The sequence below is a fragment of the Notechis scutatus genome, chromosome 5 (assembly GCF_049901735.1).
Source record: "Notechis scutatus isolate UNSWTSFEM ecotype Mainland chromosome 5, rNotScu1.2, whole genome shotgun sequence".
NCBI lineage: Eukaryota > Metazoa > Chordata > Lepidosauria > Squamata > Elapidae > Notechis > Notechis scutatus.
In genome coordinates this window covers 413,909-430,455 of record NC_142013.1, presented here as the reverse complement: position 1 = coordinate 430,455, position 16,547 = coordinate 413,909, and the positions used below count along the sequence as shown (strand labels likewise).

The window sequence follows — 16,547 nt, the reverse complement described above, 5'->3', positions numbered from 1 at the left end:
TTGGGTGAAATCCATTTGCCTAAGAACCAGGAAGGGCCTCGGCTGGCCCAGATCCAGCCTCTGGTTGGCAAGAAGCCTCGCAAGGGGTGGAGATGTCCTTTGCTTAGGATGGGCGTAACTGGTTTGTTAGGAATGTAAGTCACCTAACAGCTATTTGGGTTCGAAATATATAAACCAGGATAGACATTTTAATACTGTATCTTTAAGAAAATGCAAAACTGTAATTGGGTGTGGTTTCTCAAACGGCCATAAGATGGAGCCAGAAACCTGGGTTGTCTTAGTCTTAGTCTCAGTGAGTCTCTATTTCCTTCTGTTGGAGAGTTTTGCCGTTCCTTCTAATGACTGTTATTCTTGGATTTGATGTAAGTCTGTTACTGAACTGTTTTTGATACTGGACTATTGGATTATTGGATTATCCCTAGACTAAAAACTGACTGATCCTACCTGTGAATGACTTTGGACTGTGTTTGAACTTTGCTTAAACCTTTCTGGAAGTAAAAACCTACATTTACTGTACAGTGTATCTGTGTGCTGTGTGTGTATTATTCAACACTACTCTCAAATACGTCTCCCTGTATGCGCTCATTCTCCTAACGGGGAATTATCTCAACACGGTTGACTCCGACCGTCAGACCTGCCTCGACTTAGGCATTTAGGAAAGAAAGACTCTCGACTCCATGTGATGGAAGTGATAGATTCTTTTACTAAAGTGAAGTGGTTGCAGCCAAAGTGAAGCTAGATCTGAATATTCCTGTGCAAAGGTTACACTTTTCCCCCTTTCCCTGGCCCTCCCCCCCTTGACCAGCCCATCAGTTGTCCAGTACTACACCGTTTAGATCAGTGGTGGGATTCAAATGGTTTGGCCGCCGGTTCGGTGGCTGTGGCATGGTGGGCATGCTTTGCCTAACACGCAGCCACAGCTTCCCCCACGCCAGCTGAGCCCTGCAGCGCCAAACAGCTGAGAGGATGAAGAAGAGAAAAGCGCAGGGGATGATGGGTCCGCTTTTTTCCCTCCTCTCCGCTGGTCTTTGGAAGGTTTTTTTACTACCAGTTCAGATGAACCGGTCCAAACTGGTAGCATACCACCACCAGTTTAGATCTTTGGGGAACCACTCGGATGTTTGGCATCTCTCTCTCTCTCTCTCTCTTTTTTAATAATTTTATTAATGAACAACAAACAGAAAAAAACAACATTAAAAACAATGAATGTGGTGCATACATAACAAAAAATACAAATTTACATATGTACATAAATATTAATCATCTTTGCTAGAGTTACTCCTTTCTTTTTTTAAACCAGTGGTAAAACTTCTCCCAAATTCTGTAATAATCAGATTCAGTCTTACCTTTTAATTCTTGAGATATTCTATCCATTTCCGCGCACGACCAATTTTTTTTTTAATTATTTCCATCTCTTCTGGCACATCATTTCCTTTCCATCTTTGGGCAGGAGCTCGTCTCGCGGCAGACATGGGCTATTAAATATATTATCTCTTTATTACGTTTCCCCACCTTGATTCCCAATCAGAAAATTTCAGGTCTGAACTCTATTTTAATTTTACACATCTCTTCTAACCGGTTTCTGATTTTCAGCCAATATATTTGGGCTTTGTCACATTTCCACCATACATGGTAATGTGTTCCAATTTCTTTATTGCATTTCCAGCATTTAGGAGATAATTTCGGATACATTTTTGCTAGTTTTGATGGCGGGATGTGCCATTGGTAAAACATTTTTGGTAAATTTTCTTTATATGATACCGCCAGGGTAATTTTCCTATTCCTGTCCCATAAAGTTTGCCAATCTTCCAGATTTATACCGTATCCAAAATCTTTCATCCAGCCGGCATCGTTTCTTTTACCTTTCCTGACGTTTGGCATCTCTCGATGTAGCTTCCCGTTCGGTTCCCAGGCCAGGTGTCCTGGGCAGCTGGTTTATTTCAGTTAGACCCCTCACCCCCGGGCCCCCATGGCACTACCCCCACACCCCTGCCCCCTCTCTTGCCACTGACGGCAGGATGTCCCCCGAAGTGAAGAGCCGGAAGATGCCAGACCTGACCTTGCCTTTGCCTTTCTTTCTTTCTTTCTTTCTTTCTTTCTTTCTTTCTTTCTTTCTTTCTTTCTTTCTTTCTTTCTTTCTTTCTTTCTTTCTTTCTTTCTTTCTTTTTTGTCTTCCCTTTCTTGTCTTCCCTTTCTTGTCTTCCCTTTCTTGTCTTCCCTTTCTTGTCTTTTCTTTCTTTCTTTCTTTCTTTGTCTCTCTCTCTCTTTCTCTCTGTCTCTCTCTTTTTCTTTCTCTCTGTCTCTCTCTTTCTTTCTTTCTTTCTTTCTTTCTCTCTCTCCCAGTTCCTGCGGGAAGACCTGAATTACCACGACCCGACCATCAAGCACAGCACCTTCCACGGGGAGGACAAGCTCATCAGCGTGGAAGATCTTTGGAAGGCCTGGAAGGCGTCGGAAGGTAAGGCCAGAGGGCACCCAGGGCCGGGGCCTGCCAGCAAAGGGCGGGCCGGCTTGGGACTGCAGAACGAGGCTTCGGGAAGGGCTGCTTGGCGCCCGGGGGCCCCAGTGAAGCGCTGAGAAGGGGCGAGAAGAAGAGATGGAGACACACACCCCCCTTAAAGAAAGGGCAACGGACGGGAAAGTCTGCTGGTTCCAAGTCCACACAGCAAAGCTTTCCAGCGGTTTTGTTAACAGATAATCCGAGTTGGAAGGGACCTTGTAGGTCATCTAGTCCAACACCGCCCCCCCAACTTCTGGCAACCTGTGACCACGGGAGCTTAGCTTACCCACTTTGGCTGTGGGGGTCCTTGCTGTTCTCGTGAGTTTTGGTGGATTTCTTGCAGACGTTTCATGACCCAACTGGGAAACGTCATCAGTGCGAGGAGGGGTGTGTAGGGAGGAGGAGGAGGAGGAGGAGGAGGAGGAAGAGGAGGGAGGACTGTGGGGTCCTTCGTGCTCTTTGACCTTGGTTCTTGACCCAACTGGGGAACATCATCGGTGCTAGAATGGAATGGGGTTTCATCTTGTTCGTAGGCAGTCGTGTGGGTGTGGTTTGGCCTTCATCATTCCTTGATGAGGACTGTTTGTCTGGTGTTAATCCCTGCTTATCTGGTTATGGGCTGCGGGAAAGGATTTATTCTGCTCTTTCCGTTTCCTTTGGTGTGTAAATGTGACTTATGACACCATACAGGCACCAGCAATGACCTAATTTGGGCCTTCAAGGAAACTGCCAAGGGACCCCCCCACCCCCGGTTCAACTTGAGCTACCAAAATTCTCTTCCACTGAGCCAGTTTGGCCTCTGCAGAAAGAGGAACCCATGTCAAAGTGCGTGGGAAAATTAGGATGTCCGGGCAGTTCAAGTGAATATGAAGTTTTATTGCCTAAAGTTTAGGCTCTCTCCAAGAATCTCAACTATTCACAGTCAAAATGAATTGGCAGCACATGAGAGTCAATGGAAGTCAAGGTGGGCTGGGTGTCGATCTCTCGTGGGCACGAGTGGATTCGAGTCTGATGGCGTGTTTGACCCTTCCCTCCCTCGGGCTCAGCCGGTCCTCTCCCACAAAGGGAGTTTCTCTAAAGCCGATGAGACTCCGGCCCCGGGCCCCCTGCCCTCCTCCCCCTCGTGGGCCTCGGTTTCCTCCGCCGTCTTCCTCTTTCCTCTGACTCTGCCGCCTCCAGACCGCTTCTCCCCTCCCTCGAGGGAGCCTGTTGCAGGGCAGCGTGACTTGTTCCCCTTCATCATCACAGAATTGTTTGTTTTGAAACTCTGTGCAATTGCCTGGGGTTGTTGTTATTCTTTTTCCCCCCAAACGGTTTGGCAAGGCGTTTCATGCAACACAGCTGGCCGGGCAATAGGGAAGGGCTTGCCAATGGCGAATGTGTTTCAGGGGGTCTTTTGGGGGTCTCCTCCCTTAGTGCAGAGGTACTGGCCAAGAGACTTGGGACGACGTCACAGGAATGCCTTGAAGCGGGGGGGGGCTGTCCAGCCGTGGCAACTTTTGAGACCTCTGGACTTCCAACTCTATAGCTGGCTGAGGAATTCTGGGAGTTGAAGTCCAAGGGTCTTGAAGTGGCCAAGGTTGGGCACCCCTGCCTTAACGAGGACGCACAGGAGCAGCTGGGCGTGGGGGTGTAGGTAGGAGCGAGGGGATTAGGATAGGATAGGATAGGATAGAAAAACAGAGTTGGAAGGGACCCTGGAGGTCTTCCAGTCCAACCCTCTGCCTAGGCAGGAAACCCTACACCACTTCAGACAAAGGGTCGTCCAGCATCTCTTTAAAAACCTCTGGCGTTGGAGCATCCCCAACTTCTGGAGGCCGGTTCTTCCACTGGTCTATTGTCCTCACTGTCTTGACTGTTCTGATTGAGGGGTCTCTCTTCCTCTGGCCACGGAGGTTGGCTCTGTCCCACAGCTGTAGGGGGTCCCTGGCGAGAGATTCATTCGGAGCAGAGGAGGAGGAGGAGGAGGAGGAGGGCCAGCCACTGAGCTCTCCTGTAGGTGGCCCTTTCCGTAGGGTGGGGGGCAGACCCATTAGCCACCCCCTCCTCACCATTTGGGGTGATGCCCAAAGGACTCTGAGCGTCTCTTCAGGGAGACCCCTGAGAACTTCTATTCCACAGGTCAGCCCTTTTGCAGCCGGCAAGTCCTGGGGTGGCTTTCTCCCTGCCCAACCCAGCCGGCCAGGCTGCCCGGGACCAGACCAGGCGCCGTGCCCAGGCGCTGGTGAAGGCGGAGGGAGGCCCTCCAGGAACAAAGAGCCGGGCCTCCTGCGGGCGTCAGGCTGACACGGGGGGCTGAGAGCTTCCGTAGATAACAACACTGGCTGCTCTCGGCCAGCCCTCCTCCTCGCCTCTCCTGGGGGCTTCCCCTGGCCAAGCGCCAGGCTCTGCTAGGGCAGCCTCTTATCTGGGGGGATCTCAGGCTGGCAGCTGGCTGCTCCAGGCCCCCCATCAGCACGTTACAGAGAAAGTGCTCCTGGAAGGAGGGAGGGATAGATAATAGAGGGAGGGGATGAGGTGGATGGATGGATAGAGAGAGCGAAAGAGAGAGAGAGAAGGAAGGATGAGGTGGATGATAGATAGATAGATAGATAGATAGATAGAAGAGATAGATGATAGATAGATGATTGATAGAGGATAGATAGATAGATAGATATTGTAGATAGATACGATAGATACGATAGATATAGATGATAGATAGATAGATAGATAGATGGATGGATGGATGGATGGATGGATGGATGGATGGATAGATAGATGGATGATGGGGAAATAGGTGGACAGATGGATAGACAGAGGGGTCTTCTGTGCTCCCACGTGGTAGGTGGAGTTTTTGCTGGGTGAGGTGGACCTTGGTACCAATCCTGAAGGTGAGTCCCGTGTGTGTTGCTGTGTTTGTATGGACCCTGGGAGGGCTGAGGGGAAAACGTGCCTGCTCACCAAGGCAGGTGAGGCCGCCCAGCAGCCCAGCCCTAGAGCTTGGCCCGTAGCCCCCCCATGTCTGGAGCAGACAGCTCTAGCGAGAGTAACCAGTGACCCCTCGGCTCACCTGCGCAGCCCCACCTGCGTGCTCCTTCTGCTAATGCTCGGCTCCTTCGTGGCTCCTTCCTCCTCCTCCTCCTCTTGGAAGCAGCTGAAGCCCTCCTGGCACCCGTCCAGCTGTGCCGGAGGGGGCAGAACAGCTGGAAAGGCGCCCCCCCTGCATTCATCCTCCTCCGGCCTCCTTCGCAGGAAGGCCAGCAAAGTAAGAGAGCAAGCCCTTCTCAGGTTGGGAAGAGGGTGTGTGTGTGTGTGTGTGTGTGTGTGTGTGTACACGTAGGAGCACAGCCTTCCCTTTGGAGCCGGGGACTTTTCCCTTCTAAATGAGCTGCACAATTGAAAAAGTCGACCCGGGCAGTTGTGGCCCTGGAAAGGGGCCGCTCCGTTTGTTCTTAGCTTTTATTTTCCTCCCCAAATTAGTCACAAATGCTTGTTGATTTCATGACAAGGTCAGCAAAGGAGCCTCCCAGGCTCTGCCCGGCTCTGCAGGAAAAAGTGTTGATAGTCCTTGACTTGCAACCACAATTCAGCCCAAATAATTTCTGCTGTTGTAAGGCAGTGATACTGAGAACCTTTTTGTTGAGGTATGCAGAAGGCACGTGGGTGTGTGCCGGCACCCACAATGCAATATGCCCCCGCGCATACGCACGCAACACCCCCCTTCCCTCCCCTGACCCGCACTGCGCATGCGTGCGCCCCCCAGCTGAATTTCGGCCTCTCTGAAGCCGTTTTTGCCCTCCCGGAGGCTTGAGGGAAACCTCGGCGGCCTTTGGAGGCCGAGAAACAGGCCTGTCCCAGCACTTCCGGTCTCTCCGGAAGGCCCGTTTTTCGGCCTGCCGAGGCTGCAGAGGCTTCCCTCAAGCCCTGCAGCGACTGCCCGAAATCGGAGTCAGTTGTTTAAGCATCTGAATGTAAATCACGTGACCCAGGGGATGCTGCAACGGTCGCAAGTGTGAAAAACGGTCATAAGTCCCTTTTTCAGTGCAGTTGTAGCTTTGAACGGTCACTAAATGAACTGCTGTGAGTCGGCTGTTAAGAGAATCGGCTGTTGCTTTGGTTCTGAGCTGGGGAGGGGTCCAGAGAGGGCAGCCCAGGTGGGCGAAGGGGTGGTAACGGCCTGGCATGGATGGCTGGGCTTCCCAAGGGCTGCTGAATCTACCTCTGCCCCCGTGAGGCGGGGGGTTGCACTAGATGACCTACGGGGTCCCTTCCAACTGCTAATCTGATACAGAACCGATCAAAGGATTTCCCTGCACCGGGCATCGATTCAGCAGCAAGGAATACCAGGGGGTCGTTTGCTGGGCCCTTTCCCCGTTTCTCTCCTTGGGGTGCAGCCGGCTTTTCCAAAACATGGAATGAGAGAGTTGGCAGGGACCTCGGAGGTCTTCTAGTCCACCCCCCTGCTCAAGCAAGAGACCCTGTCCCAGTTCAGACAAAGGGCTGCCCAGTCTCTTCTGGAAAACCTCCACAACTTCTGGTGGCAAGCAGTTCCACGGGTTGATTGTTCTCCCTGTCAGGAAGTTTCTCCACCCGTTGCTTCTTGTCCTGCCTTCAGGGGCTTTGGAGGATAGCTGGACGCCCCCCAAACCGGGACCAGCCCAGCGCTTCAGCCCCCCTGGACTTCCTCTGCTGGCCGGGAAAGCGACCAGACTGGGAGGGTCTCCATCAGCTCCAGTCTCCCCACCCACCCACCCGCCCGCCCGCCCAGCCCTTCCTTCCTCCTCCCTGTTTATTGTAAGCACAGCTGAACAAGTCAACAATAACAGAAGGGAGTTTGTGCTTGGACGCCCTTTCACAGCAAGCCAGGGAGGGAGCAGAGCCCAGCAGTGGAGGGATCCCAATTCATGCTGACGACGGGGAGGGGAGACCCTGCAAGCCCCCCTCCCCTCCCCACACACACCAAGGCTCTTGGGAAAAGATCTCCAAAGGTGGCCGTGGCAATCCTTTCCTTTCCTTTCCTTTCCTTTCCTTTCCTTTCCTTTCCTTTCCTTTCCTTTCCTTTCCTTTCCTTTCCTTCCCCTTCCCTTCCCTTCCCTTCCCTTCCCTTCTCTTCCTTTCCTTTCCTTCTTCTTTCTTTTATCCCTCCTCTCCTCCTTTCCTTTCCTTTCCTTTCCTTTCCTTTCCTTTCCTTTCCTTCTTCCTTCTTCCTTTATCCCTTCCTCCTCCCTCCCTCCCTCCTCTCCCTCCCTCCTTTTCCTCTTTCTTTCTTTCTTTCTTTCTTTCTTTCTTTCTTTCTTTCTTTCTTTCTTTCTTTCTTTCTTTCTTTCTTTCTTTCTTTCTTTCTTTCTTTCTTTTTCTTTCTTTCTTTTCCTGTGCTAGACTTAGGGTGATGCTGTTTCCCAGTGTGTTAATGAAACGCCTGCAAGAAAACAACCAGGAGCACCAACATTGAAGTTGAATATTTGCCATTAAAATTAACGGAGATACGAAGAAGCCAATATACAGCAGGGTGAAGATAGACTCTTCCCTTAACCCACCAACCCCTCACAGCATGACCCCACCCACCCACCCACCCCATGGAGGCCACCCCAGGCCAGTGGGCAGAACCAGCTTGGCAGAGCCCCCCAGGAGGCCAAGAAGCAGGGGGGCAGATCTCCCCCCCGTGGGGCACAATGGTGCCCTTGTGAGCCTCCCTCCTGGTTGGGGAGCCTCGTGGGGGTGTCCGTGGCCGCCTTAAGGGGGTGGTAGGGAGTGAGCTGAGGCTCCGGGCAAACTTTGGGGCCCCCCTTCTTTCCTTGACTCCGAATGTCCCGCCAGGTTGGGTGCGAATTGAACGGAGCCCTTTATTTGGCCTCGTGTGGCTATAGACACCCCAGGAATTTGTCTCTGGCGCAGCAGCTCTGGTGGCCTGGGCAAAGCCAGAGAAGGAAAGAACCATCCTCATATCAGTCGGAGGACAGAAGAGAAAGGATCGATGATAACATTAGAGCCATACTGCATGGCTGGTAGATGCAACGTAGGCCTCAGGCAGCGCCGGTGAGGATTGGGGGGCTCAGCAGGAGGGGAAGAAACTCTCTCTGTGTGTGTGTGTCTTTCTCTCTCTCCCTCTCTCCGCTTCTTCTGCCCCTCCTGCAGTCTACAACTGGACGGTGGAGGAGGTGGTGCAGTGGCTGATCACCTACGTGGAGCTCCCCCAGTACGAAGAGACCTTCCGGAAGCTTCAGCTCACGGGCCACGCCATGCCCAGGTCAGCCTGCCCCCAACCCCGCCCCGTGGCCCCGGAATGAGCGGGGGAGGGGTTCGGGGGTTGTGGCTTTGGGGGAGACGGGGGTTTGTGGGGGGGGGGGGCTGCTACTTCTCAAAACAACCGTGGTTTTTTTCCCCTCTCTTTTCGTGCTAGTTTCATTTCATTTATTTATTTTTATTCCGGCTTTATTTAATTTTTTTTGGTGTGGTTTACTTTATTGTCCTTGTACCTCGTACAACGAAACTAAATGCCCTTGTCGGTGTACATTATGACTGTGAAAATAAAACACAAATGCACGTCCTTCGCATTCTATACGATTGAATTGAAAACCCCTCATATTGCGTGAACATTGCAGTTTATGGTAGAATCCAACGGAGTTCCTGCCCTGGGAGAGAAGCTGTTTTTCAGCCTGTTTGTCCTTGTTTACAAATGGCTCAAGGCAACAAACACATCCGACGTACCTTCTTCCTCCTCCTTTCCCACAACAGCAACCCTGTGAGGTGGGCTGGACTGGGGGGGGTGCTGGCCCAAAATCCCCCGGTCTCCTGGCGATTGGCCCAAAGTCACCCAGCCAGCTTTCCTGCCCAAGGCGGGACTAGAACTCCCCGTCTCCTGGTTTCTAGGCCAGCACCTTAACCGTTAGACTTTTCTTTCGGCTGTTTTTTGTGCCTGGTTGCCCATGTGTAGAGCTTGAACCTTTGGCCTTTCCCGTGGCTGGCCCAGGAGGTTCCCTTTCGCAGAGAAATCTGTGGTTCATTTTCCAGATCAGGGCTGTTCCTTTAGTCCACAGGTCTCCAACCTGGGCCACTTTGAGACCTGTGGACTTCAACTCCCAGAATTCCTCAGCCAGCCAGGAATGATATAGTTGGAGGAGACCAGAGGGGTCATCTAAGTCAGGGGTCTCCAACCTGGGCCACTTTGAGACCTGTGGACTTCAACTCCCAGAATTCCTCAGCCAGCCAGGAATGATAGAGTTGGAGGAGACCAGAAGGGTCATCTAAGTCAGGGGTCTCCAACCTGGGCCACTTTGAGACCTGTGGACTTCGACTCCCAGAATTCCTCAGCCAGCCAGGAATGATAGAGTTGGAAGAGACTAGAGGGGTCATCTAAGTCAGGGGTCTCCAACCTGGGCGCTTTAAGACTTGTGGACTTCAACTCCCAGAATTGCTGGCTGACAAATTCTGGGAGTTGAAGTCCACAAGTCTTAAAGCGGCCCAGGTTGGAGACCTCTGCTTTAGTGCAGCAACAATACTAAGTATATATAAATACCAAAAGCAAATACAAATGAATATCAAAGTAAAGAAAACTTTTTTCTATCTGGCATTATCCCATAATAAAAGAGCACTTGGATGGATGGATTTTTTTAAAAAAAATCTTAACCCCTTTCAACACCCCAGAAGTGATGAGGTCCCCTAGCTGAGCAAACCTCCAAGCTTCCTAAGGGGGCGTCTCTGTCCCCCCCCATTGAAGCCAGAGCTACAAGGTCCTTCTGAGCAGGTTCCGTTGAGGGGAAGAGAGGCGACCTCTTGTTCCAGGCTGGCCCCTCCCTGTTCCTCGGGTGCCCAACTCTTCTAACGTGCTTCCTTGCAGGTTGGCGATCACCAACGCCACCATGACGGGGACGCTGCTGAAGATGACCGACCGGAGCCACCGGCAGAAGCTGCAGCTGAAAGCTCTGGACACCGTGCTCTTCGGCCCGCCTCTCTGTGAGTGACACCCCGTGTGTGTGTGTGTGTGTGTGTGTGTGTAGGGGGCGGGGGAACACTGGACTCTCACTCCTGTCAGGTTTCCAAGTGACGAAATCCATTTAAAAAGAAAAGAGCAAAGTCCCGTCTTCCAAAACAACTTCTTTTGTTTAGGAACATAAGTCGTTTTTTGTTTCCCAGTGACAGGGTCTGCCTTTGCGTTGGGACCCAGGTTTTGGCTGTATGTGTGTGTGTTTCTATTTTATCAGCAGTGCGGAAGTAAACAGGGCTGGCTAAGTGGGAGTTTCTTCTTTATGGTTTTGGGGAAAAGGACGGGCAGTGCAGCCCCTTTGAACTCCTCCGCTGCCTATTTGGTGCTTTCAGGCGTAACTTTGAGTCTTTTGCTGTGGGAGTGGGTGTTTGTAGATTGAAAGGAATAGCTTAGAGCAGGGGTCTCCAACCTTGGCAACTTTAAGACTTGTGGACTTCAACTCCCAGAATTCCTCAGCCAGCAAAGCTGGCTGAGGAATTCTGGGAGTTGAAGTCCACAAGTCTTAAAGTTGCCAAGGTTGACACCTAATTAAAGCAACCTTGGCCCTTGAAGCCTGGAGGACTTCCACTCCCAGAATTCCTCAGCCAGCAAAGCTATACAAACTATACAAGCAAAGCTGGCTGGGGAATTCTGGGAGTGGAAGTCCTCCAGGCTTCAAGGGGCCAAGGTTGGAGACCCCTGGGTTAGGGAAGGACAGAGAACTCTTTCATGCGATTATTAGAGGGCATTTGTATGTTCTTCTAATGCTGAGAGATTTTTCTCCTTGTGGGGTTGTGTATATAATGGCTTAGGAATCCTTCACTGCTTTTACAAACTGTTTAACATACGAGTAGATTCCTTTCTTTTTTGTTTTATGTTTATTTGCCGTGGGAGCTGGAGCACTTCGTTTCAGCTCTCTACAGCCGCGTTTCTCAACACGGGGCCCCTTTCAGACCTGCGGACTTCAACTCCCAGAATTCCCCCAGCCAGCTTGGGGGAATCTGGGAGTTGAAGTCCAAACTCCTTAAAGGGCCCGTTGCTCGTATCTACACCAACAATTCCTTGAGAGAAGGAAGACCCCGGTCACGTGATCAGGATTCGGGCGCTTGGCTGCTGGCCCATTCTCCGGAGTCATGTCGCCTTTTGTGACCTTCTGGCAAGCAACGTCAGCTGGGAAGCCAGATTCACTTAATGACTTTAACAGAAAACGGATAACCAGAGTTGGAAGAGAACTTGTAGGTCATCTAGTTCAACCCCACCCAAGTGGGAGACCCTACACCCATGATGACGAACCTATGGCATGCGTGCCATAGGTGTCACGCAGAGCCATTTGTGCCGGCACGCGAGCCGCAGGCAAACTTACCTCACTGCGCACGTGCGTGCCTCACAGGTGACTTTCGGCTGGTTTGAGGCCTTTTTCGGCCTCCCAGAGGCTTGAAAAAGGCCTCTGCAGGCTTTGCAGGACCAATAATAGGCCCGTTTGGTCACTTCCTGTATTTCCGGAAATTACCAGAAGTGACGAAACGGGCCTATTATTCAGCCTGCCAAGACTGCAGAGGCCTTTTTCGAGCCTCTGGGAGACTTAAAAAGACCTCAAAGCAGCTGAAAATCAGCTGTAAGGCACAGTGCAGGTAGGGAGGGGTGCATTGCCTTGCGCGCACACAATTTTTGGCACAGGAGCCCCCCAAAAAGGTTAGCCACCACTGCCCTACACCCTTTCTGACCGAGGGCAGTCCAGTCGCTTCTTGAAAGTCTCCAGTGATGACTTTGCCTGAACTCTGTGGCAAGAGAGAAGGTACCCATGTATTAACAAGGGCCTGGCTTAGCAACCGAAAGGCTGGGCTCCCTTGCGGTCATAAGTCGAGGACTCCCCGTGTAATGGGATGATGTGCTGGCTCCCAAGGGCCTTGGGCAACTCCCGCAGAGCAGAGGAAACCTCCACGAGGCCCAACCTGGGGGAGCAGCTCTCCTTCCGGTGCTCCTTCATGGAAGGCCAGTGGGAGCCGGTTCCTCCAGGCCAGAAGGGAGGCGCCCATCTCCCTCGGCTGAGCTTGCCTTGGACGGAGGCGGCTCCATTGCGCGGAGGAGTCGAAACTGGTCGGAGCAAGCTGGCCAGCGGAGGGCTCTGCGGCCTCGGGGGAACCTTCTCTCCTATTGGGTGTGTGTTTCACAACAGGGGAACAAGCAGCAGCAGGTCGGGAGGAGGAGGAGGAGGAGGAGGAGGGGGCCCTACCTGGAACGAGGGTGAGAACGACAAATGGGCCGAGCAGCTTCCCTCCGTCCCTGGAGGTCTTCAAGAAGAGAAGGGCGGGGGTTGGACTAGAAGGCCTCTAAGGTCCCTTCCAGCCTTGGGGTTCTACGAAAGGCTTGAGACACAGAACAAGGGATGGAAACTAATCGTGGAGAGGAGCAACCTAGAACTAGGGAGAAATTTCTATTTTTCTACCATTTTTTTATTCGGTTCTTGCCAGCCAATTCGGCAGAAGGAAGGCAATTATTAAGAATAACAAGGCTGAATGAAGAACAAATAATTCCCTAATACTTGGTACAAAGGTTGATTGTTGCTACCTGTTGCTAAAAGAACAATAGGTTCTTTCTTTTTGAGGAGAATTTCTCCTTCCTTTCTGTGTGCATAGATTTTATCTAGTTGCAAACTGAAAACATTCCCAGTCTCTTTCTAAACTGCATGTTTGGCTCCTTCCAGACAGGTGGCTGTAAGTTGATTTATTAAATGTATTTGCCACCCATCCCTCTGCAGAGAGTTCATGGAGATAGTCCTTCCTGGGTGACCCCCTATGAGGCTTTCTGACTCCTTGGCCAAAACTCATGGACCATAGGACCTCTCTCGAGTTGCGGTCGCTAGTTGCGACTGAGCTTTGGAGTAATTCTCCAAATCCCAAAGGGCCGGCCCTGAAAATTCACCCATGGAGCTGCGTGTCTGAAGATGGCTTAGGGGTCACGGCCAAGCCCCAGTGTGCCAGCAGGAGGGGTTCTGACAGCTTCCAAAAATTATGAAGGGTTTGGACAGAAGGTTGAAACCCTTCATAATAAGTCAAGCGTATGCAGCTATATAAAAGTGAAATACCCCATCACGCATCATCACGAAGTCTCCAGAACTTGACATTTGGCCCGTATGTTCCTCTTGGCTTCTAGGGGCTCACTAAGAAAGGATCTTTCAAAATGACCATCGGAGCATTAAGAGTATTTCCTATATTATTATTATTATTATTATTATTATTATTATTATTATTATTATTATTATTATTATTATTATTATTTATTTATTATTATTTATTAACGTGCTCTGATGCTAAGGAGTTCCACTCCCCCTCCCCACCTGGAAAGAAATCTCTTCCAGATGCAAAACACAAGCAGAGGAGTTTCAGTTTCACAGCAGCACCCAGCAGCTTTAGTACAGAACAGTTGAGCTAAGCCACGCCCAGGCTCCTTGCTGTCTCCTCCTTGCTCAAACAGCAAATACTCTTTCGGTTTCCAAACAGCCCTCCACTCCCTCACACGCTGACAGGACGCTAGCCAGAGGAATACCGATGGAGGCTGGTGGGCAGAGCCACAATTCCCCCCCTTATTTTCCTCCCCAAAAACTAAGCCCCACCACGTAGTTTCGTAGCGAAGCACACGGGGATCCAGCCAGTTTATTCCCACTTCCTATTTCTCAGCTGCCCATCTCCCTCGGAGGGGGACTCCGTGTGGCCTACCACATAACTGATAAACTTGAAAATCGGAATAATTGAAGATTGAAAACAAAACTATAAAGCCATTTGATCAAAAATTCTAGAAGAGACTAGAACTTGGAGTCTTCACCGCCATGAAGAGTCAGGCTGGTGCTGCTGCGTCCGGGGCCCCCAGACCTCTGCGTTGGAAGCCAGCTGGCTTTCAGGGGGAGAGATCCCCTCCCTCCCTCCCCTCCCCTCCCTGGAATCCGGGCCAGCGGGCGCTTGGCCTCCAGATCGGCCGAGGAGGCGAGGGAGGCCAGGGAGCCTGGGGGGCCCTCCTTGCTGACGCTCTCCCCTTCGGCTTCCCCAGTGACCCGCCACAACCACCTGAAGGACTTCATGCTGGTGGTGTCCATCGTGATTGGCGTGGGCGGCTGCTGGTTTGCTTACATCCAGAACCGCTACTCCAAGGAGCACATGAAGAGGATGATGAAGGACCTGGAGGGCCTCCACCGGGCGGAGCAGAGTCTCCACGACCTGCAGGAAAGGTGGGTGGGCGGGTGGGCCGGTCCCTCCCTCCCTCCCTCCCTCCAGCTGGAACCCTCGACAGAGGCAACGGAGGCCGATCCCCACCCTTCCTTCCTTCCTTCCTTCCTTCCTTCCTTCCTTCTTCCTTCCTTCCTTCCTTCCTTCCTTCCTTCCTTCCTTCCTTCCTTCCTTCCTTCCTTCCTTCCTTCCTTCCTTCCTTCCCCTCCCTCTTCTTTTCCTTCCTTCCTTTCCTCTTTCCTTCCTTCCTTCTTTCCTTCCTTCTTTCCTTCCTTCCTTCCTTCCTTCCTCTTCCCTTCCCTTCCCTTCCCTTCCCTTCCTTTCCAGCAAAGCTGGCTGAGGAATTCTGGGGGTTGAAGTGCCCAAGTCTCAAAGTAGCCCAGGTCCCCCTTGGACTCTCTTCCCTCTTCCCATTGTACCTCCGGCCGCCCTGGAGGGAGGGGAGGCTCCCTTCCTGCTCCTTTGCCAGGACCCGTCACCCCCGCCTGCCCCAGGGATTCCCCCAGGAGACCCGAAGGCCCCCCGCATGGGATTCCCACCCCCGCCCAGCTTCCTCCGTGGCCCAGGCTCTCTGGATGCCCCCTGGCTCTGATGGGTTTCGGTCCTCCACCCCTTCCCTCCAGAGCCTGCTGGGAGGGCCTGCCGCCCCCACCCCCATGCTTCACCCCCCCACCCGGGTCTCTCCCTCAGGCTGCAGAAGGCGCAGGAGGAGCACCGCTCGGTGGAGGTGGAGAAGGTCTCCCTGGAGAAGCGGCTGCAGGACGAGATCAGCATCGCCAAGCAAGAGGCCCACCGGCTCCGGGAGCTGCGCGAGGGCACCGAGAACGAGCTCAGCCGGCAGAAGTACGCGGAGCAGGAGCTGGAGCAGGTATGCCTGGGGGTGGGGGTGGCCCCACGGGGCACCTGGGCTATGGGGGGGCTTGGTGCACTCTGGCAGGCCTTTCGTGACACGGCTGGGTGGCCTCGGTGGTGACAGCGAGAAGGAGAGCCCTGATGGGGCCGCCTGGTTGGATGCAGAAACACCTGCCCGAAAACCACCCGGCTCAGAGAGCAGCAAGGACCCCGCAGTGGCCCCCCTCCTCCCTGCAGACCCCTCCCCTTCTAGCATTGATGAGGTTACCTATTTTGGCCATGAAACGTCTGCAAGAAAAGCACCAAGCTCAGACCCCACAGTCTTCCTCCTCCTCCTCCTCCCTGATCATGTTCCCTAGTTGGGTCATGAAACGTCTGCAAGAAAAGAACCCAGCTTAGAGACCCCCAGGGACCCCACAGTGGTGGTCCTTCCCCCCCAGAGAGCCCCAAGGACTCCACAGTTCAACCCTGAGCTACAGTTGTCCCCTCCTTCTCCTGAGACCTCAGCCTCTCCCACTTCCAGTCCATGGTCCTTGCCCTGCCTTGGGCTCTCCTCTTCCCACATTGTGAGGCCCCGTAGCATCGGTGTGGCCCGGGGTGGGGTGCGCTCTCTGCCTTCTGAAGGGGCCCTTGTGCTGTCTCTCCCGCCCCCAGGTGCGCATGGCCCTCCGTAATGCGGAGAAGGAGCTGGAGTCGCACAGCAGCTGGGCGGCCCCCGGGGCCCTCCAGAAGTGGCTGCAGCTGACGCACGAGGTGGAGGTGCAGTACTACAACATCAAGAAGCAGAACGCGGAGAAGCAGCTGCTCCTGGCCAAGGAGGGGGTGAGTGCCAGGGGGCCATACAGCAGGGAGGGGGCCTTCCAACCTGGGCAACAGGCCCTTACGGGATACTCGGTGGGCAGCTGCCCTCAACGTACAGCCACAAGACCGAGACCAGAATGATTTCGGTTTATTCGTCGTTCAATGAATCCCACTTGATTTTATATCCTTTTTCTTTTTTGGCCGTGGGTTGTTAATTGAACCACGTAGCCGT

At 52.7% G+C, this 16,547-nt stretch overlaps 1 protein-coding gene across 4 annotated transcripts in view; it reads left to right on the top strand.

Annotated features, from left to right (window-relative positions):
* The window catches only part of STIM1 (stromal interaction molecule 1), a 63,919-nt gene that overhangs the window by 39,647 nt on the left and 7,725 nt on the right, over positions 1 to 16,547 (top strand). For all 4 annotated transcript variants that reach the window (XM_087965892.1, XM_087965890.1, XM_087965891.1 and 1 more), the window contains exons 3-8: positions 2,344 to 2,458; positions 8,615 to 8,726; positions 10,317 to 10,432; positions 14,487 to 14,664; positions 15,353 to 15,530; positions 16,169 to 16,336. In XM_087965892.1, coding sequence (XP_087822018.1) covers positions 2,344 to 2,458; positions 8,615 to 8,726; positions 10,317 to 10,432; positions 14,487 to 14,664; positions 15,353 to 15,530; positions 16,169 to 16,336 — 867 coding nt within the window. The remainder of the gene's footprint in view (positions 1 to 2,343; positions 2,459 to 8,614; positions 8,727 to 10,316; positions 10,433 to 14,486; positions 14,665 to 15,352; positions 15,531 to 16,168; positions 16,337 to 16,547) is intronic.